At 42.6% G+C, this 21,981-nt stretch overlaps 2 protein-coding genes and 1 long non-coding RNA gene across 20 annotated transcripts in view; 1 reads left to right on the top strand and 2 right to left on the bottom strand.

The window, feature by feature from the left end:
- fbxo31 (F-box protein 31) overlaps positions 1-12,532 on the bottom strand; it is a 34,307-nt gene extending 21,775 nt beyond the window's left edge. For 2 of the 14 annotated variants that reach the window (XM_069901915.1, XM_069901913.1), the window contains exons 1-2: positions 12,255-12,532; positions 6,186-6,257 (exon numbers count right to left, since the gene is read on the bottom strand). In XM_069901915.1, the coding sequence (XP_069758016.1) occupies positions 6,186-6,257; positions 12,255-12,474 (292 nt within the window). In that variant the 5' untranslated portion in view covers positions 12,475-12,532. Of the gene's footprint in view, positions 1-6,185; positions 6,258-7,118; positions 7,236-8,333; positions 11,007-12,254 lie in introns of those variants that run through there. The other 12 variants (XM_069901916.1, XM_069901914.1, XM_069901927.1 and 9 more) reach the window with 9 other exon arrangements.
- A 79-nt stretch (positions 12,533-12,611) lies between these two features.
- LOC138744978 (uncharacterized) overlaps positions 12,612-21,981 on the top strand; it is a 49,471-nt gene continuing 40,101 nt past the window's right edge. For all 5 annotated transcript variants that reach the window (XR_011345904.1, XR_011345903.1, XR_011345906.1 and 2 more), the window contains exon 1: positions 12,612-12,921. This is a non-coding gene — a long non-coding RNA (uncharacterized lncRNA). The remainder of the gene's footprint in view (positions 12,922-21,981) is intronic.
- Positions 18,350-21,981, bottom strand: part of cdh15 (cadherin 15, type 1, M-cadherin (myotubule)) — a 40,357-nt gene continuing 36,725 nt past the window's right edge. The window contains exons 14-15 of the mRNA XM_069901934.1: positions 19,711-19,895; positions 18,350-18,822 (exon numbers count right to left, since the gene is read on the bottom strand). Coding sequence (XP_069758035.1) covers positions 18,729-18,822; positions 19,711-19,895 — 279 coding nt within the window. The 3' untranslated portion in view covers positions 18,350-18,728. The remainder of the gene's footprint in view (positions 18,823-19,710; positions 19,896-21,981) is intronic.

Raw genomic sequence — 21,981 nt, forward strand, 5'->3', positions numbered from 1 at the left:
GATTTAGATCTGCCCAAAACATATTCACTTTCTCACATGCCCAAATTGCATGTACTGTTCCCATTTCCTTCTTACAGTGAAAACATCTATCTGATAATGTTGGATCCCATTTTTTTTAAACTTTTTTTTTAACCTGTGTAACCAATTATACTGTATCATGCGTAACGTGTTTATTATATTCTTCATAGTTCCAGAACATAACTTTTCCCATGTTTCATTTTTTATCTTTATGTTTAAATCCTTTTCCTACTTTTGTTTGGGTTCATAGCTTATTTCATCATTTTCTTTATCTTGCAGCTTAATGTACATGTTCGTTATAAATCTTTTAATTATCATGGTGTCTGTAATCACATATTCAAAGCTGCTTCCTTCTGGTAATCTCAGTCTGTTTCCCAATTTATCCTTTAAGTAAGCTTTCAGTTGATGATATGCAAACATTGTACCATGAGTTATTCCATATTTGTACTTCAATTGTTCAAATTTTAATAAATTATTTCCCAAAAAAACAATTTTCTATTATTTTAATTCCTTTTCTCTCCCATTCTCTAAAGGAAAGGTTATCTATTGTAAAAGGGATTAGCTGATTTTGCGTCAATAATAATTTTGGTATTTGGTCATTTGTTTTTTCATTTCTAAGTGAATCTACTTCCATACATTGAGTAAATGATGCAATACTGGTGAGCTTTTATATTGTACCAGCTTTTCATCCCACTTATAAAGTATATGTGCCGGTACCTTCTCCCCTATTTTATCTAGCTCTATCTTAGTCCAATCTGATTTTTCCCTTGTCTGATAAAAATCTAATCTTAATTGTGTTGCTCTATAATAAGTTTTAAAGTTTGGTAACTGCAAAGCACCTTGGTTGTCCCCCTCTGTTAATTTATCTAACGCTATCCTCGGCCTCCCCCCTTTCCACAAAAATTTCCTTATTATTGTTTTTAGTTCATTAAATAATTTTTCTGTTAAGGGAATTGGTAACGATTGAAATAAGTATTGTATACTTGGGAAGGCATTCATTTTAATACAACTTACCCTCCCTATCAACGTTAGCGGTAATTCTTTCCAATGTTCTAAATCTTCCTGCAATTTCTTTATTAGTGGCTGACAAATTAATTTGTACAAGTGGCTTAAATTATTATCTAAACTAATACCTAGGTATCAGATTGCTTGTGTTTGCCATTTAAATGGTGATTCTTTTTTAAGTTCTGTATAATCCACATTACTCATTGGCATCACTTCACTTTTATTTGTGTTGATCTTGTACCCCGATATTTTTCCATACTCCTTCAATTTCTTATGTAGTTCTTTTATAGATATCTCTGTTAAGTATACTATGATGTAATCTGCAAATAAACTGATTTTATACTCTTTCTCCTTTATTTTTATCCCTTTTATTTTATTTTCTGTTCTTATCAGTTCTGCCAATGGTTCTATTGATAAAGTGAACAATGAGGGGGATAATGGACATCCCTGCCTAGTTGACCTACTTAATTTAAATTGGTTCAATACATTTCCATTTACTGTTACCTTCGCCAATGGTCCATTATACAATGTTTTAATCCAATTAATATATTTTTCTGGTAGATTGAACCTCTGCAATACTTTGAATAAATAATTCCATTCTACCTTGTCAAAGGCTTTTTTTATGCGTCTAAAGCAACAGCCACTGTTGGCATCTTATTTCCTTGAACTGCGTGAATTAAATTAATAAATTTACAGACATTATCCGCTGTTGTTCTTTTCTTAATAAATCCAGTTTGATCTTGTTTTACTGTTTTTGGTACACAATCGGCCAATCTGTTTGCTAATAATTTTGCTATTATCTTATAATCTGAATTAAGTAGAGATACTGGTCTATATATATGATGCTGGTGTTAGTGGATCCTTCCCCATCTTTGGTATTACTGTAATTATTGCTGTCTTACATGAATCTGGCAAGTTTTGTTTTTCTCCTATCTGGTTCATTACTTCCAGGAGAGGAGGAATTAATAACTCTTTAAACATTTTAAAGAATTCTATTGGGAACTGGGATTTTAATATATCCTGTACTTCCTCTATTTCAAATGGTTTTATCAGTTTGTTTTGTTCCTCTTCTTGCAATTTCAGCAGTTCAATTTTAGCTAAAAACTTCTATTTTATCATCTTTCCCCTCGTTCTCAGTTTGGTATAATTATTCACAAAATTCCTTAAAGTTCTCATTCATCTCCATATGTAATCTGTTTGTCCTTTTTCCTTGATGCCAATACAGTTCTTTTTGAAGTTGCCAGGCTAATATTTTGTGTTTTTTTTTCTCCCAGTTCGTAATACTTTTGCTTTATTTTCATTATGTTCTTCTCCACCTTATACATTTGTAATGTTTCGTATTTTATTTTTTGTCTGCCAATTCTCTTTTTGTTACATCATCCCTTTTTGTTAGTTCCTTTTCTGTACTTAATATCTCCTTCCAACTGTTCTATTTCCCGATTGTAGTCCTTTTTCACCTTTGTTACATAACTTATTATCTGCCCTCTAATGAAGGCTTTCATTGCATCCCATAATATAAATTTGTCTTTCACTGATTCCATATTTATATCAAAGTAAGTTTTAATTTGGCATTCAATAAACTCTCTAAATTCCTGCCTTTTAAGTAGCATGGAGTTTAACCTCCATCTATATGTTCTTGGTGAGATGTCCTCCAGTTCTATTGCTAATAACAGGGGTGAATGATCAGATTGCAATTTAGCTTTATATTCAGTTTTCCTAACTTTCCCTTGAATATGGGCTGTCAATAATAACATATCAATCCTTGAGTATGTTTTATGCCTACTCGAATAATATGAGTATTCCTTCTCTTTTGGGTGCTACCTCCTCCATATATCCATAAGTTTCATTTCTTGCATTGATTTAGACATAAATTTGACCGGATTGCAAACCTGCTCGCAAGCGTCAACTGATTTCGCAGTGATAGTTATTCTCTCCCACCTAACCCCTCCCAGAGAACACTTTTTTTTTTTTTTTTACACATATAACAAAGTTCACCCTCTTTTTTTTCCCCTTACTTCCCTTCTTTAGTTCTTACATATACATTATTTTTACATCTTTATATATATTTTATCACCGTTCTTCATTCTTGTTACAACTCTTCATCTCTCCTGTCCTGCAGGCATTCTGCAAATTCTCGTGCTTCCTCCGGATCCAAGAACAGTCTGTTTTGCTCCCCAGGGATAAATATTTTAAGCACAGCTGGATGTCTTAACAAAAATTTATAACCTTTTTTTCCATAGGATCGATTTTGCTGTATTAAACTCTTTCCTCTTCTTTAAGAGTTCAAAACTTATGTCTGGGTAAAAAAATATTTTTTGACCCTTGCATTCCAATGGTTTATTGTCTTCTCTAATTTTATTCCTTGCCTGCTCCAGAATATTTTCTCTTGTATATCTCAAAAATTTTACTAAAACGGATCTTGGTTTTTGATGTGTCTGTGGTTTCGGAGCTAGTGTTCTGTGTGCCCTTTCTATTTCCATTCCTTCCTGCATTTCTGTCATTTCCAGGACGTTTGGGATCCATTCTTTTATAAATTCCTTCATGTCTGTGCCTTCTTCATCTTCCTTTAGGCCCACTATTTTTATGTTGTTTCTCCTACTATAATTTTCCAACATATCAATTTTCTGAGCTAACAACTCTTGTGTCTCTTTAATTTTTTCGTCATTTCCTTCCAATTTTCTTCTTAAGTCATTCATTTCCATTTCTACAGCCGTTTCTCATTCTTCCACATTTTCTACTCTTTTCCCTATTTCTATCATGACCAGCTCTAATCTATTCACTTTATCTTCTGTATTTTTCTTTTAATTTCACTAAATTCTAATGTCAACCATTCTTTTAATGCTCTCATTTGTTCTTGGAAAAAAAACTTTATCAATATTCCGTCCATCTGTTTACTTTCTATTTCTCTGTGCAGATCTTGGTCTTCTTCTTCCTGTTCTTCTGTGTCTATACCTGTGTTTGTGTCTTCTTCTTCTCCTCTTTGTATCTGTGTCTCTTCTGACTTTCCTGATGAGTTGCTTGTCTTACTTTGTTGGGCTTCTTCTTGCTTGGCTGCTTGCTGTTGGTCCTCTTCTTCTGGGCTACTCATCTGTTGGGCCTCCTGCTGCTGCTCTTCTTTCCTTTCACTCCCTTTCCTGTCACTTTCCTCTTCTTCCAGCTGAGAGCCCTGTTGTCGGGCATCCCTCAGCTGGTCGCGTTGTGTTTGTCCGCTCCTTGGCTGAGCTCCCCTCCCGTCGGTGTTCTCCTTCTTAGGATGCGCAGATGCGTACTTTTGTTTGGCTCAGAGAGCCATTTTTGCAGTCCAGCAGTTGGGGGGGGTCGCGACTCTGCAGGGCCATCACCAACTTCGAAGAACGCGCTCTCTTCTCCACGACGGCTCCCTGTTTCTTCGTGCAGGTAAGGTCTTTTCCTTTCTCTTCCGGTGTCTTTTCTTCTTTTTTTCCTGTTGTTTTTACTTTTTTCTTCTTGGGTGCCATTTTCTTTCTTTTCTCTACAACTTTATCTTTTATTTGTTATATTTTGTATTTCTTGAACTTTCTTCACTTTATTTCTTCTTTTCTGGAGAGGGCTGGTATTCCCCTACTGGCCACTACTCCATCACGTGACTCCTATTACGTCTATTTTCTACTCCACTTTTAGGACAATGGTGTCTTATATGCATATAACACAGAAACAAGCCCTTCTTATCCATGCAGACCATCAAATAAGTACTGTTAAGAGATATATTTTATATTATATATTAATATGTCTTTAAAAGAGATAGATTGTTGGGGTTTAGTGTGTAGGTCACTTCACAAAAGACAGTAACATTTCACAAAAGACATCTCATTTAAAATGCAAGAGCTTTGCTCAAGACAGACAGTCCAGGCTCCGAGTTCCTTTGCAAAGACAATAAAAAAATTATTTGGGAAAGAACTTAAAAAGGGCTCAAATGCTGATAAAGATCTTTCAACAATTGGGTTTGGAGTCCTGCAAGGAGTTCTGGTTTTGCAAGCTGAGAGAGAGAGAGAGAGAGGGAAAAGACCAAATAGATTTCTTCTTTGATAAAGAGAGTGAGAGAGAGAAATGACTTCTGCAGTGGCTTTTGGAAGCTTGTGGAAAACCACTTGAAGACGGGTTGCGAGTTCTGAGTTCAGCCTGTTGAAAAAAAAACCCTTGTAATCCTTACAAGAGGAAATGGCTGGCTAGAGTGTTTCTCCTGCAGTGACCTGGAAGAAGAGGTTATCTGTTGGAAAACCCATGATGGGGCAAGTTTCTTTGGCAAGACACTGAAGTACTGATCATGGGAAGTCAGTTTGTGTGTGTACAATAAGCAACAAATCTCTCTTTGAAACCAACAAGAACCTTCCTGAGCAGTAACCATTTATCTTTTCACAAGAGCTTGCTGAAAATTCACAAATGTTAAATTCTGTGCACAATGTAAGAATTGACTGATACTGGTAAACTTGGAGGAGTGAGATTGGACTGTGAATCAAAGAACTTTCCTGAACATATACACATTACATACACCTGCACTTAGAATTAGAAGGGGGTTGTTAGATTAAGTTAATAGTAATGTTAAAGTTTGATCCTGCTTTTAGGTTTAAAGAAAATTAAAAGCAACTTTTAAGTAACCATTTGTCTTGGTGAATTTATAACGCTGCTAGGTTTTGGGGTACTCTGGACTCGTAACAGTACACTAATCTCATTTATGAGCACTTGCTCAGTAGCCTGATCTGTTTTGGTGATTCAAGTACTTGCCCAAGTGCTTCTCAAATATTTTAATTACACATGCTTCCGACACCTTCTCAGATAGCAAATTCACTGCATCCACTCTGAGTGAGAAAGTCTTCACTGAACTTCATGTGACAAACTGATTTGAATTTCACCAAGAGCTATGGTGAAAGGTCAATGGGCTTGGGTCCTTCCCAAACCCTGGAGAAACAGAGATGGCTGCCAAATGAAGGGCACAAATTTAACCAGATTCCCTCACTCGCGTACTTTTAAACATTTAACAACTCCCACAGTGGATCAGAGAACAGCTCCAATGGAGATTCAGGTCCCTCCATAACATTAACGTGCTCTGGAAGATGCCCACACCCAAGTCACCAGAAGACTACCATGAGACACTAAGCTCCAAGCTCATCAAATAGTTCTTAAAATGAGATTTGATGGCTACTCACGTTTGATGTACAAGTCCCGGCAGGCAATTCCCACTGTCTCCAGCTGCCGCTGGTTTTCTGAAACTCCATATTCTATAAAAAATTTACATGACTTTAAAATAGTCTAAAAGTATATTTTATTTTAAAATAGGTTACTGGGGAGATTATCCACTTTTCCTCTTCTCCTTTCTCTTTTCAATATTATCTTTGATATATTATCAAGAATGTGTCAACTATCAATTCAAGCAAATTCTAGTTGAAATGTTTTGGATAAGATTAAGATAAGAAACAAATTATGGCTATGTTCCAATTTAAAATCTGTTATGCTTGAGATGCTTTCGACTATTTACTAGATTATTATGTGCATAGGTTTTTTATTAAACTCAATAAAAATATTTTTAAAAGACAATAGTCTAAAGTGACCTGTTTCTGTTCTCACCTTCTCACAGTTCCAGTTTGTAGAGACTATCCATCCCTTTCACTACCACAAGACACTCAGCTCTATCTGTCTTTACTCTGCCCCATGACACCAGCCAATCCCTTCCACCACTACATAATCCTTGTACCCAAGCAGCAGCTGAACTTGTTTCTTCAAACCCCACCTTCACCCACTCGAAACAGTTGAAAGGAGGGAAAATAATCATGAATAATGTAGTTAATCACTATGACTCCATTGTTGCAAACGCACTCAAAAATCAAAAAGAAACTACACTGTGAAATAAAAACTAAATATCCTAAAACACCCAGTAGGTCACACAGTTTCTGTAGAAAGAAAAGCAGAATTAACATTTCAGCTGAGACATTGCATCAAAGAGAGCAAAGTTTACTGAAGACTAACTCAATTTCTCTCCCGCTTCTCCAAGAAACATACTTCTCGATGTCTTTTAAAGAATTATACAACCTAGAAACAGACTCTTCAGCCCAATTTATTCATACTGACCAAGGTACATTTACCCATGATTGGCTCATGGCCTTCCAAACCTTGCTGTGTCCAAACTGGGCTGCAGATGCTGGAATCTGAAGCACCAAGCAAATTTTGCTGGAGGAACTGAGTAATGGGTTGAGCGGCATCTGTAGGGAGAAGGGACTGTCAACGTTTCAAGCCAAGACCCTGCGTCAGGACTGAGTGGGTCAAGAGAGGACAGTGTAAAGGGAAGAAGGGAGAGGGATATGCTAGTGGCCACAAGCTGACATCTGGACCAAGTTGGGGTGAAGATGATGGACAGATGGAGCCATTAAAGGGAATGAAGCTGAGATACAAGAGGTCAGGAATGATAGGTGGAAACAAACTTAGATCGAAAAGGGTAAAACGAGCCAGGTGGGAGAGGTAAGCATGAATGCAGAGACAGAGGCTGAAGAGTGAAGAATGACAAATATCAGCATAAAGTCCAAATATTGGATGCGAAGGAAATTGATGATGGACTGCTGTACCATGGGGGAAGAGGAAAGGAAACTGTGAGAAAAGTACATGAGTGATAGTTGGAACCAGGCAGATGAGAGGACTAAACTGGGTAAAGAAGAACAGGAAAAGGAGGAATTATGCCAGAAATACAGGAACCAGCCTGTGGTCCTCCAACATCCCCCACCCCAACATTTATTCAGCTGTCCACCCTGTTCTTGTTATTCCTGATCAAGAATTTCTGTCTCAAAAAGTTGATTGTCTATTGCTTCCCACAGATACTGTCTAACCTGTTCTCCAGCACTGTGTTGCCCACCAGTTATTGACTGCTCTACCCTGGGAACAAAATAAAACTATCTACTCTAGAGTCAGAGTCCTCAGCATAGAAAGAGGCCTCAGGCCCAGCTTGTCCATGATGAACTAATGTGTCCTCCTGCTTTTGTCCCACTTGCCCGCACGAGTTTATTTATTGTCATCTAACCTAACAAAATACCATTTCTCCAAATCATAGTGCACAAATACATAGTATACAATAATCCCATATATACATAAAGATACAATTTAAAATAAATATCTTTGAATACTTTGGGATGAGGCCCATACCGATAGAATCCACTCCCACCATGTAGTTATCCAAATGCTTTATTTTTTTAAAAGGAACCTAACTACCTCAACAACTTTTACTGGCAGTTCATTCCACATTCCCACCACCCTTAGTGAAGATTACCCTCATCTCCCTTCTAAATGCCACCCCTCTCACAAAGTTATACCTGCCCATCATAGAGTCACCTCCTCCAGATGAAGAATTAAAGTGGCAGGCAACTGAATATTCAGTTACCCTGGGTGTTCTGTTGAAAGGAAGACCAAATTGGAGCATTAGTTAAAAATTAAAATGGGAAGACATTTCTTCTCTCAGACATCATGAGCCTTCATGACACTCTTCCCCAAAGGGCAGTGAAGAGGTGGATAGCTTATTGATAGAGGGAGCATAATGTATTGGAGTAGTCAGGAATGCATAGCTCAGATCAAAATTTGATCAGATTGAAGATAGAAAAAAATAGGAAAACCAGATGGAAACCATTGAAATTGGCAGAAAAATGATAAAATATTCCAAGATCTTCATAATAACTGCAGCAATTTACTGTGATCAGGTGAGGAAGGAGGGTGAGCAAAACTGAAACAAGGATGGTGCATTCCTCCCAGAGAAAAGCATATCTTGGGCCTATATTGAAGTGGAGGAACCAAATGCAGATAAAGGACAAGTTATTCAGTGAGTTAAACCAGTTGAAGGATCTGGTGCAGGGGGACTGGTTGGCCTCCAATTAAGAAAGTAATGGTCATCAATTCGTCCTGTTGTAGGTGTGAAGACGTTGGACATTCATAGTCAAAATGAACTGCTATGGATCTGCAAACTTTCAAAACAACAAAGGCCATCAAGATAAATAAAACATAGGATCAGAAATAGGCTATTCAGCCCACCTCGTCTACCTCGCCATTCAATCATGAGTGTATCAATTTTTCCACTCAGCCCCACTCCCCTCATTCTCACTACAACCTTTGATGCCCTGGTTAATCAAGAAACTATCAATCTCTGCCTTAAATACACCCAATGACCTGGTCTTCACAACTGACTGTTGCAACAAATTATGCAGATTTACCACCCTCTGGCTAAAGAAATTCCTCTGCATCTCTGTTGTAAGAGGATGCCCTTCAATCATGAAGTTGAGCCTTCTTGTTCTCGACTCCCACCATGGGAAACCACCTTTCCACATCCAAAATGTGGTAATGAGATACCACCCCTCATTCTCCTAAATTCCAATATAGTCCAAGATCCATCGAACATTCCTCATATGATAACCATTTCATTCCCAGAGTCATCCTTGTGAACTTCCTCTGAACACTGTCTATCAGCACATCCTTTCATAAGTGATGAGTCCAAAACTTCGCACAATACTCCAAAAGAGGTGTCACCAGTGTCTTATAAAGCATGAACATTACATCCCTGCTTTGAAATTCTATCTCTCTTGAAATGAATGCCAGCATTGCATTTGCCTTCACCACTGACTCAACATGCAAGGACACCCAGGTCCCTTTGCAATTGGGGATTTTTAGAAAATACTCTGCCCATATATTTCTTCTACCAAAGTGCATGACTGTACATATTCTGACACTGTATTTAATTTAGCACTTCTCTGCCCATTTTCCTAATTCACCCAAGTCCTTCTGCATCCTCCCTGTTTCCTCAACACTACCTGTTCCTCTACCTATTTTTGTATCATCTGCAAACTTGGCCACAAAGCAATTTACTCTGTAATCAAAATTATTGATATACAACATAAAAAAAAGCATCCCTAACACCAAATTCGGTAGAACACCAACAGCAACTAGCAGCCAGCCAGAATATAGTCCCTGTATTCTGACTCTCTACTTCATGCCAATCCTCTATCCACGCCTCTATATTTCCCTGTTCTACTATGGGCTTTTACCTCATGTGCGGCACCTTGTCAAAGGGCTTCTGAAAATCTAAATATGCAACATCCACTGCATCTCCTTTATCTAGCCTGCTTGTCACCTCTTCAAAGAATTCCAATAGGTTTGTCAAGAAAGATTTTCCCTTAAGAAAACCATGCTGGCTTTGGTTTATTTTGTCATACGCCTCTGTACTCCTTAATCTCATTTAACGTCTTCCCAACCACTGATGTCAAACTAACTGGTCCATAATTTCATTTATGCTGCCTCCCTCCCTTCTTGAATAGTGGAGTGACATTTGTGATTTTCCAGATCTTCAGAACCATGCAAGAATCTACTGATCCCTGAAAGATCATTACCAATGCCTCCACGATATGACAGCTACTTTCAGAACCCGATGGTGCAATCCATCTGGTCCAGGAGACTCATTTACCCTCAGCTTTCTGAGCACCTTCTCCCTCGTCATAGTAATTGCACTCACTTCCCTTCCATGATACCCTTTGGCATGCCATACACTCCTTCTAATTTTCTTGTCCACTATTTTTCCTCTGTTTACTAATTTCATTGCATATTTTTTGTGCTCTTCAATTTTGACTGGAAAAACGAGGAGAAACATCATATACACAAAATGGTGGGATTGTGAAGGGGAAGGAATAATAGAGCAATATTGCCCAAATGTTTGAAGGCTTCAGGGTTGGTCGAGAAGCCCATTAAAAGCAAAACGACTTTAAAGGCTTCATTCTTTCTACAATCGATCTTTGAATGAACAGCCGGCAGAATGCGAAACACAAAACCAGGAGAGGCATCAAGAAGGTGTATGATCCTCGTCTTTTCCTAAGATAGGGGAGTCTAAAAGGGAGTTAATTTAAGAGAAAAGATTCTAAAGGGATCTGTGAGGAACTGACTGCACACTTCCCCCAACCCTCCTCCCCGATCACTACCCCAGGCGGGGAGGGAGAGCGCCTGTGACCCGACAAGAACCCCATCCCGGTCCAGGCCTGACGCCCGCTTCTCCCACCCTCTACCCCCCAACACCCCCTCCGCCTCCACCCCGAGGCCTTCGCCCCGCTCCTCCCCACCCTCCACCCTGACGTTCTCGCGCCCCCCCCCCCAGGGCCTAACGCCCCGCTCCTCCCCACCCTCCACCCTGACGTTCCCTCCCCCCCGGGCCTAACGCCCCGCTCCTCCCCACCCTCCACCCTGACGTTCCCTCCCCCCCGGGCCTAACGCCCCGCTCCTCCCCACCCTCCACCCTGACGTTCCCTCCCCCCCGGGCCTAACGCCCCGCTCCTCCACACCCTCCACCCTGACGTTCTCGCGCCCCCCCCCCCAGGGCCTAACGCCCCGCTCCTCCCCACCCTCCACCCTGACGTTCCCTCCCCCCCGGGCCTAACGCCCCGCTCCTCCCCACCCTCCACCCTGACGTTCCCTCCCCCCCGGGCCTAACGCCCCGCTCCTCCCCACCCTCCACCCTGACGTTCCCTCCCCCCCGGGCCTAACGCCCCGCTCCTCCCCACCCTCCACCCTGACGTTCTCGCGCCCCCCCCCCCCCCCCAGGGCCTAACGCCCCGCTCCTCCCCACCCTCCACCCTGACGTTCCCTCCCCCCCGGGCCTAACGCCCCGCTCCTCCCCACCCTCCACCCTGACGTTCCCTCCCCCCCGGGCCTAACGCCCCGCTCCTCCACACCCTCCACCCTGACGTTCTCGCGCCCCCCCCCCCCAGGGCCTAACGCCCCGCTCCTCCCCACCCTCCACCCTGACGTTCCCTCCCCCCCGGGCCTAACGCCCCGCTCCTCCCCACCCTCCACCCTGACGTTCCCTCCCCCCCGGACCTAACGCCCCGCTCCTCCCCACCCTCCACCCTGACGTTCCCTCCCCCCCGGGCCTAACGCCCCGCTCCTCCACACCCTCCACCCTGACGTTCTCGCGCCCCCCCCCCCCCAGGGCCTAACGCCCCGCTCCTCCCCACCCTCCACCCTGACGTTCCCTCCCCCCCGGGCCTAACGCCCCGCTCCTCCCCACCCTCCACCCTGACGTTCCCTCCCCCCCGGGCCTAACGCCCCGCTCCTCCCCACCCTCCACCCTGACGTTCCCTCCCCCCCGGGCCTAACGCCCCGCTCCTCCCCACCCTCCACCCTGACGTTCCCTCCCCCCCGGGCCTAACGCCCCGCTCCTCCCCACCCTCCACCCTGACGTCCCGCTCCCCTGGGCCCGGCCTGACCTGCGCGGCAGCGCCTCCTCCAGATCGTGTCCGTACTTAGGATGTGGTGGAATTTCCTGCAGGCTGCGGCCAGGCCGGGGAGACTCACCCCGGGCAGGAAGCAGAAGATCTCCACCAGCAGCTCGGGGGGCAGGTCCAGGACATTGCGAGGCCGCCCAGCAGGCGATGTCGCAGCGCGGGGTTCAACGCCTGAGCTCCCCGCCGCCCCTCTCCGCTCCATGTCAAGGCTGTCGGGAATGCGCGTGCGCGGCGGAACACCCCGGTCGGCGCGCTGCGCCATGACGTCACTCAAGCGCGAGTCCTCCGCGTCATCGTTGCTATGGCAGTACGCCTTTTTGTTCCGCGTTTGAGCCGGCGACTTGGTGCTGCTGTCAGAGGTGGGCCCAGTGCTCAGCTCCGGGTTATCCAATGTAAAAATAGTACCTCCTTCATTTGTGGTGAACAACAAAGGCAAGAAGAAGATATGAGTGAACTGCAGTTGTAGCCGAGCATATTCCATGACATGCATTCCTTTCTTCGGATGGAGTTCAGCAGTACACCATCGCTACCACAATTCCATTCTCAAGAGTCCAGCCGAGGACTGCATTTATTGCCCAACCCCAACTGGCCTTCAGAAGATGTCACAAAAAGGCTGTCTCTGGAACTACGGTGATACAAGTGCTGTGAGGTAGGGAGTTCCAGGACAGAAGAGGAGGTCTTAAAGCACCTAAAAGTAGTTAAATCCCCAGGTCCTGTGTATCCTAGAACATTATAGGAAGAAACTGTAAGAGCTCTGGCAGAGAGAGATCAAGGGATACAGAACTGGGATTTGAGAGGCTCATCCTAAATGTCAGACCACCCAGTGTGAGCTGTCCATTTTGAATGCAGTATTGGCTTGATAGTGCGAGATAGTGGTATTTTTTTAAAAATTAGACATACAGCACTGAAACAGGCCAATTCGGCCCTACGTCCAATTTACACTCCATCAACCTACACCCCAGTGCAGTTTTTTTTGAAGGTAGGGAAGAAACCAGAGACCCCTGAGAAAACACAGGCAGACACAGGGAGAATGTACAAACTCCTTACAGACAGCACGGGATTCAAACCCAGGTCCAGTCACGATCCCTGGCGCTGTAAAGGCATTGTACTAACCGCTACACCGCTTGGGAAATCACATTATAGTTGGACAATATTGTTTAGCTTGCACTTGGAGTGTTAATATACAGTTCTGGTCACCCAACTGTAACAAAGATGTGATTAAGTTAGAGAGGGTGCAGAAAAGACTCACAAGGATGAGGCTGGGACTAGAGGGTTTGATTTAAGAAGAGATTGGATAGACAGTGACTGGTTTTCCTAGAGCAAAGGGAGTTGCACCCTCTACAGAGGGATATAAAATTATGAGATGGATAGAGCAGATAGCAAGTAGGTAGCAAATGTCTGTTTCCTACGGTAGAAGCAACTTAAACAGTATAAAATGAAAGAGAGGAGATTTAAAGGAGATCAGAGGGTACATTTTTCACACAAAGTGTAGATGGTATCTGGAATGAGTTGCCAGAGGAGATGGTGCACATGAGGTAATTATATGGGAAAGGGTGGTTGGAGGTAGCATTCCCTTCCTTAATCCCCCACATTCTGAGCTGGGGTTGGCAAGAGTAGAGTTACCAGATGGAATTCCTCCCCCTCCCCCCCACCCACCACCATCAGCTGCTGGGATTTGGCAGGAATGTATACAAGAATAGCTCACTCCATCTCTGTGACACTGGATTAGTCACTGAACTGCCCTGAAGTTCAAGGTCCTACTGTGGGTTAGCTCCCACACTCGCCACCAACTGTTAGACAGCAATAAGTGAAAACAGCTGATCATCAGAGAGAGTGGGCAGGCAAGGTGATCATCAGGGGGTGAGAGGAGGAGAGAGAGAGAGAGAGAAAGGCAGACAAGGTGAGTGTCAGTGAGAGGGTGAAAGGGGGCTGGAAAGATGAGTGTCAAAGAGGCTGAGAAAGAGGGTCAACAGATTGGATGGGCTTATGATACAGAAGTGAGAGCTGGAGATGGAGAAAAATGTGAAGACCATTCTGAGGAGGTGGCATTTGAGGAGACATATAATAGCCATCCTGCTTCAAGTGAGTCAAAGAATGACAGAGAGAGCACCTGATATTATGAGAAAGCCTGGAGTGTGGGGAAGGGCTGGTTCTTGTCCACTGGTGTGGATCAATATTGTTATGTAATAAAATGTGTAATATTACACAAAATTTCCTTTTGTCTACTTGTGGCAGACAGATTTGCCTTCAGCAGAAATTGCCAGGTGCCTCTTGCAGTCAGGGTTTGAAGCCAGTTTGATGATATGGAGATGTTGGTTTGGATAATTAGAGAGATGGATGTAAAATCATACATTTAGAACATAGGAGGCCATTTTACCCTGTCATGCCAATCTAACCCTTCTACCAGTTTAAATACATCCCAAGCTTTTACCCTTTGCTAAAGGAAACAGGTTCTTCCTGCTTATTCTACTGCGGCTCCTCAAAATTTAGTTTACCTCCACTAAATCTTCCTAAATAAATCTTCCTTTGTACCTTGTCTGGGTCAATATTTTACAGATTAGAAGAATGAACGATAACCTTACTCAAATATACAGGATCCTAAGGGTACTGACAGAGTAAATATTGAGTTGTTTTTAATAGTGGAAGTCTTGAACAAGGACTATAAGGACCAGTGCTTTAGAACTGTGCAAGATTTATTTCACAGAGGGCAATGAATCTGTGGGATTCTCTGTCCTCAGGGGTAAGAAAAGCTTATATATTTCTTACCAGGGGTAAGAAAAGCTTTTATATTTAAATAAAAGATAGGTAAATATTTGAAAGATTGAAGAACTGAGGGTTTGGAGGAGAGGTAGCATAGATCAGCCATGATCATGTTGAATGGTAGGGAAAAGTTGAGGGTCATAATGGCCTTTTCCTGCGTTGTGTTCTGTGTTGTCATAGGAGAACTCAAGACATCATGGCTTTATTTAAGAAGGGCTTCAAGGACCACTTGTCAGGGTCCTCCAAATTGAGTACCAAACTTCCACTACCACTATCTTGCACTATCAAGCTAATACTGCATTCAAAATGGACTGCTCACATCAGAATCAGCTTGCCAAGTGGGTCCTTATCAAAAGGTTTAACAACACTGACTACCCTGCTCTCATTCAATCCTCTTGGTCACCTCTTCAAAAAACTATCAAATTTGTGAGAAATGATTTCCCAGCCATGATGAGTTTGGTGTATTATATTGTCCAGAACTGTCATGGTTTTCAATTTGAGTTTGAATCAATAGAACATTCCAGCACAATACAGCCCTTCAGCTCTTGATGCTGTGCCAATTAATGTAAACCAACTCCACAACAATCTAATCTTTTCCTACCTCACACCCATAAGCCTCTATTTTTCTTACATCCAAGTGCCTACCTATGAATCTTTTGAAGGTCTTCATTGTACCAGCCTCCACCATCACTCCAGCAATGCATTCCAGGTCCCCATCACTCTCTGTGCAAATTACTTCCCTCTAATGTCTCTCCTAAACTTTCCTTCATTCACCTTAAACAGATGTCCTCTGGTATTTGCTATTGATGCTCCAGGAAAAAAGATATTGGCTGTATATCCTATCTGAGCCCCTCATCTTTGTTACTCCAAAGAGAAAAGTCCTAACTTTGTCAACCTTGCTTCATGACATGTTCTCCAAACCAGGAAACATCCTGGTAAATCTCCTCTGTACCACTTTAAAAAAAAAATCTACATCCTCCTGTAATGAGATGTCCAGAGGAGATTTACCAGGATGTTTCCTGGTTTGGAGAAAAGAAGTCTCTCGCTTAGTCACATTAGGTCTTTAGCTTTAACATTGTTAAATATATATCTAAAATCAGTGATTTGATTCCACTACCAGACTCATATATTCCCTTCTCCTCCCTTCTTTGCCTTCCACAGGGACTACTCCCTCCATCACTCCTTTGTTCACTCTTCCATCCCCACTAATTATCCCCCTGACACCAACCCCTGTGATCGCAAGAGAGATCCACTTGCACCAAACCTCTTCCCTGACCACTATTCGGGGCCCAAAACAGTCTTTCCAAGTGTAACAACATTTTACTTGTGAATCTGTGAGGGTCATCTACTGCATCCAGTGCTCCCGTTGTGGTCTCCTCTACATTGGAGAGACTGAGCACAGATTATGAGATCACTTTGTTGAGAACTTCAGGTCTGTCCACTGCAATAGCATGGATCTCCCAGTGGCCACCCATTTCAATCCCCCATCCCATTCCTTTGTTGACATGTTTGTCCATAGTCTCATGCACTGCCAGTCTGAGACCACCCGTAAATTGGAGGGATGGCACCTCATCTTCCATCTGGGCACCTTCCAATCAGATGGCATTAACATCGACTCCTCCAGTTTCCATCAACCCCACTCCATCTCTTCCCCTCCCCCAGCTCTCTCTCTATTCCCTGTCTCCTTTCACGGAGCCAAAATCAATTCTCACCTTTCCTCTTACCATAGCTAATCAACACATGTGGCTGTTGGTCTGGACTGCTCTCTCTCCCATGCTTCCCATTTTCAGTTAGCATAATGAATAGCATAATACTATTACAGTGCCAGCAATCACGACCAGAGTTCAAATCCCACGTTGTCCATATGGAGTTTGTACATTCTCCCCGTGTCTGCATAGGTTTTTCCCTGGGGGCTCCGGTTTCCTCCCACCATTTGAAATACTGGGAGTGTAGGTTAATTTGGTGGTACGGGCTTATGGGCTGAAATGGCCACAGGCTGAGCTGTATTTCTAAATAAAAATTTTTTAAAATGTTTTAAATATCTTTAGTCTTTAATTAAGATGCCTGCCTGTCTGCATTTTGTTTATAGCTTGAAGAAGGGCTCAGGTCCAAAACATCTTTACCTCCTATCAATGCTGTAAGACCAGCTGAGTTCCTCTACCATTTCTGTTTTTTTCTAAAATCAGTGCACTGTATCAAATGCACTATCCCTCATTGACCTTCCCTGTTACTCTTCAAAAAATTCAGTCCATCTTTAACAAAATTATGATCTCTTGAACAATCAATGCTAATAAACCTTGACGAGAGTGCCCCTTTCTAAATGAACGTTTATGTTGTTGCTCCGAATTGATTCCAATAATAGGCAAACCACTGAATTTAACTAACTGATTGGCAATTACTCACGTCATCCTTTCCTTACTTTAGAAATACAGTACAACACTGACAGTTCTTTTGATTGTTTACAAGTTCACACTGCAGGCAGTTCATTTTTGAACTACCAATTAGTGGTAGTTCTGCCACACCCACAGTAAAACGGAATCTCAGAGCTGTATGTGATGTCATGGACGTATTCTGACAATAAATCTGAAATCCGAAGTCTCGGCTCTCCAGCCTTTTTTCCGTTGCCATTCTGCGGGAAAGATTCCATAATCTGAGGAATTTTGGAAGATGACATCCAATGCATCCACCATTTCCCTAGTTGGACCCTGGAATGCATATTTTCAGACCCTGAGAATTTATCACTTTCATTTTTTTCATTTTATGACTAATACCAATTTCATTTAATTCCTCCTTTTTTTTCTCAAGAGTCTTGCTCCCTTAGTATATCTGTGGTTATTTTGTTATAGGAAAGCCAAAGTTTGTTTAGTTGCCTTGTCGCATTATGAATCTTGTTTCTCATGGTAAATTACTTACGTTTACCTTCGCTAGTCCTTATTTTAACAAATTGGTCATATGCACTCTATTTTCTTGCCCATTTACTCTCATTCTTTTTTTTTGCTCTCTAAATCAAATTTATTTCACTGAGTTCCAAACTGCTCACAATATTTTTTCTGGAAATTTGAAAAGCCTCCTCTTCGTAGCAGATGTCTGCATGTAATTTCAAAGATAATGGAACAAAATATGCCAAAGACTAAGTAACTCAAGGGCTACAGAAGATCGTGTCGATCTGTGAAGGGAGAAATGGAATCAATTTTTTTTCCCTAGTTCCATTGTCAGGGTACGGACATGAAATATTAACTCTTCTTCTCCATACACAGATTTTGCCTGAGCAATCAATGATATGGTCTTGGGTAAAGGACTGCATACAGAAGAGTATATTTTCTGACTGACTTGAGTGATTTATTTTATGATGAATATCACTGGTGCAATAAACATTTACTCCCTTTACATTGTCCAAGAGAGAGATAAAGGAGGTGCATCATTATTGCTCTTTTTGACATTATGGAGAAGAGGTTTTCCAGTTGCAGGTTTATTGATTTTCATGAACATACATTGTCCCAGCCAGTGAGTCTGGATTCACTGCCAGCCTCCAGTTCATGGATCTGGACACTTGAGTAGATTCCAGCAATGTGGCCACTTCACAACTGCAGAACCATTCAGAAAACAAAGGCAAATTGGCCAGGTTTGAATGAAGCAGAAGCTGAGGCGTGGATAAGAAATGGCAGGTTGGGCTAGACAGGTGTTGAAGTGTTGGAATCAAAGGCTGATGGAATTTAATATCAGACCCAGAATTCTGATGCACGAGAAGGGAACTAGCCAACAGCAAAACGTAATGAGAGCAGCAGAGTAACTGGGGGGAAAATGGAAAGCTTCTGTGAACTCAGTGATCAGAGTGCTGAATTGGTGCCAAGCAAGAGCTAACCAGAGAAGTGCACCCACTCCAACAGAATAAGCAATGGGTCAGAGACTGAGATTCTGGGCTCACACTAGCTGCTGGGAGCCCTTCATACCTCAAGCCCAAAACATTGGTTATGTCTCTTTATCTTTGCAATATAAAGTACACTCTTTGACCTGCTGTGCTGCATTGTGTTTTTACTTCAGACTTCTGTGTTTCACTACCTGCTGGGACTAGGGTGACCTCAGCCAGGCAGCTCCATCCCACTGCAACGCGCCACCTAACTATTTTCTGCACCAATCATTTTCCTCCAGAGTTCAGCATATGCATTCTCGTCTCCATTTTACTCTGTACCTCTGACCCTGCATCACACCCCACATCCTGAACCCCAGACCCTGCATCCACCAGCCTCTCCTTCAACTTACTTTATTTCACAATATCCTCTGCTCCAAATCACTCTCATACCCACTCACTCTCCATCTCCCCAAAAATACTCCCACTCCCCACTCTCTCCCAGACCTTATCTACACTCTCATTTTGTGCTAATTTTTCTTCCTTTCTCTGCCACTTCCCATTCTCTCCCTTGACCCTCTATCCCCAGTGATCAGGTGTCAAGCTGCCAGATGACCCCACCTGGTCTGCCTGCCAGCACTGCCACTTGCTGCTGGAGTTCAGTCAGTGTTCTTAGCCCTTCACTCAGTTCACAGAATGGAGTCATTTCACACGTTAGTGTTTGGGACAAATGTGACATTTGCTTTGTGGGTCTCAGAGCCCCAGTGAGCAGTGGGATCTGGGGCTGCATTTGTCGGTGCGGTCTGGGGCCTGGGCTACTCAGCACCGTACATGTCAGCCAGTTTCTTGAAACGAGGGCCCCATTCACTGAGGTAGTCATAATCCTGGTCAGAGTCAGAGGCTTGTGACGTGATGGAGCTCAGAGTCTCGGCCAGAGAGCCCTCGCCCTCGTAGTCGTAGATCAGTGCTGTGTCGTATGGAGGCCCATCAGGGTCGTTGTCTGCCACATCCAGTCCCTGCGCACAGTCCAAGGAGAAGGGTTTTTTTTTTCCAAAAATTGACTTTATTTTTAATAAATTAGTTACAAAAACAAGAGAACCATTCAAAGTCTTTTCAAACCCAGAGTGTCAATTATATCTATACATTCAACTAAGAAGGAGATTAGGAAGGAAAAGATGAATTATGAAAGGACGTTAGCAAGTAATATTAAAGAGGATACTAAAAGCTTTTTTTTAAATATACAAGAGTAAATAAGTGACCAAAGTAGACATAGTCCCAGAAGAAAACAATGCTGGAGAAATTGTATTGGGAGTCAAGAAGAAGGCAGAGGAAATGAATGAATATTTTGGATCAGTCTTCACTGTGGACTCCCATAGCTCTCTCAGAAGAGAAGTGAGTGCAGTCAAAATCATGAGAGAGAAGATTCTTGGGAAGCTAAGGGTTGATAAGTCTCCTTGACTGGATGGAATGCACTCTTGGGTTCTGAAGGAGGTAGCTGTAGAGATTGTGGAGGCATTGGTAATGTTCTTCCTGGAATTAATGGAGTCTGGCATGCTTCTGATGGACTGGAGGATCATGAATGTCACAGCACTGTTTAAGAAGGGAGCGAGGCAGCAGAAAGGAAATTATAGAGCTATTAGCCTGATGTCAGTGGTTGGGAAGCTGTTAGAGTCAAGGATGAGGTTACGGAATATCTGGTGGTGCATGAAAAGAGAGGCCCAAGTCAGGATGGTTTCCTTAAAATAAAATCATGCCTGACAAACCTATTGTAATTTTTTTAAGAGATCACAAGTAGGAGAGACTGGGGAGATGCAGTGGATGTTGTGTATTTGGACTTCAAAAGGATTTCAACCAGGTGCCACACACAAGACCACTAAACAAGATGAGAGTCCATGGAATTAGAGGAAGGATCCTTGCACATGTAGAGCATTGGCTGATCGGCAAGAAACAGAGAGTAGGAATAAAGTGATCCTATTCTGGTCAGCTACCGGTTATCAGTGGTCTACCGCAGGGCTTGGTGTTGGGGCCACTTCTTTTTATGTTGTATAAAAATGATTTGGATTACAGAATAGATGGCTTTGTGGCTAAATAATACCAAAATAAATGGAGAGGTGGTGCTGAGGATACCGAATGGCTGCAGAGAGACTTGGATAGATTAGGAGAATGGGCAAAAAGATGGCAGATGAAATACAATGTTGGAAAGTGTATGGTCATGTATTTTGTAGAAGAAATAGAGAGGCAGACTATTATTATTTAGATGGGGAGAAAATTCAAAATTTTGAGGTGCAAAGGAACTTGGAAGTCCTCGTCAGGATACCCTAAAGGTTGACCTTCAAGTTGAATCAGTGGTGAAGAAGGCAGATGCAATGTTGGCAATATTTTCTAGAGGAATAGCATATAAGAGCAAGTATATAATTATGAGATCTATAAAGCACTGCTGAGACCTCACTTCAAGGAAAGTGTACAGTTTTGGGTACCTTATTTGAGAAAAGACTTGATGTTGGAGAGGGTTCAGAGAAGATTTACCAGAATGATATCAGGAATGATAGCGTTAACATGTGAGGAATGGTTTGTTAGCTTTTGGACTACTCATTGGAATACAGAAAGATGAGAGTGGAACCTCTGAGAGATTTTGAATACTGAAAGGCCTGGATAAAGTAGATGTGGCAAGGTTATTTCCCATGGTGGAGGAGCCTAGGACAAGAGGGCACAACTTCAGGATAAATGGGGGTTGATTTAAAACAGAGAAGCGGAAACATTTCTTTAGTCAGAGGATCAAGAGTCTGTGGAATTTTTTGCAACAGGTGGCTGTGAAAGCAAGGTCATTGGGTATATTTAAGGGAGGGATTGACAGCTACTTGATTAGGGCATCAAGGAGTATGGAGAGAAACCCGGGATTGGGGCTGAGTGGGAGGATGGATTGGCTCATGATTAGAATGGTGGAGCAGACTCGAATGGCCAATGGGCCTACTTCTGTTCCCATATCTTGTGATCCTCATGTTGGTGAAGGAGAGCACAGCGTCAGGCAGGGAAACACGTGGGAAGATGAGCAAGATGGGTGGAGTGACCCATGTGATGGGCAGACAGCATGGCCTAGAGCAG

This window comes from Narcine bancroftii, chromosome 10, assembly GCF_036971445.1.
Source record: "Narcine bancroftii isolate sNarBan1 chromosome 10, sNarBan1.hap1, whole genome shotgun sequence".
Taxonomy (NCBI): domain Eukaryota; kingdom Metazoa; phylum Chordata; class Chondrichthyes; order Torpediniformes; family Narcinidae; genus Narcine; species Narcine bancroftii.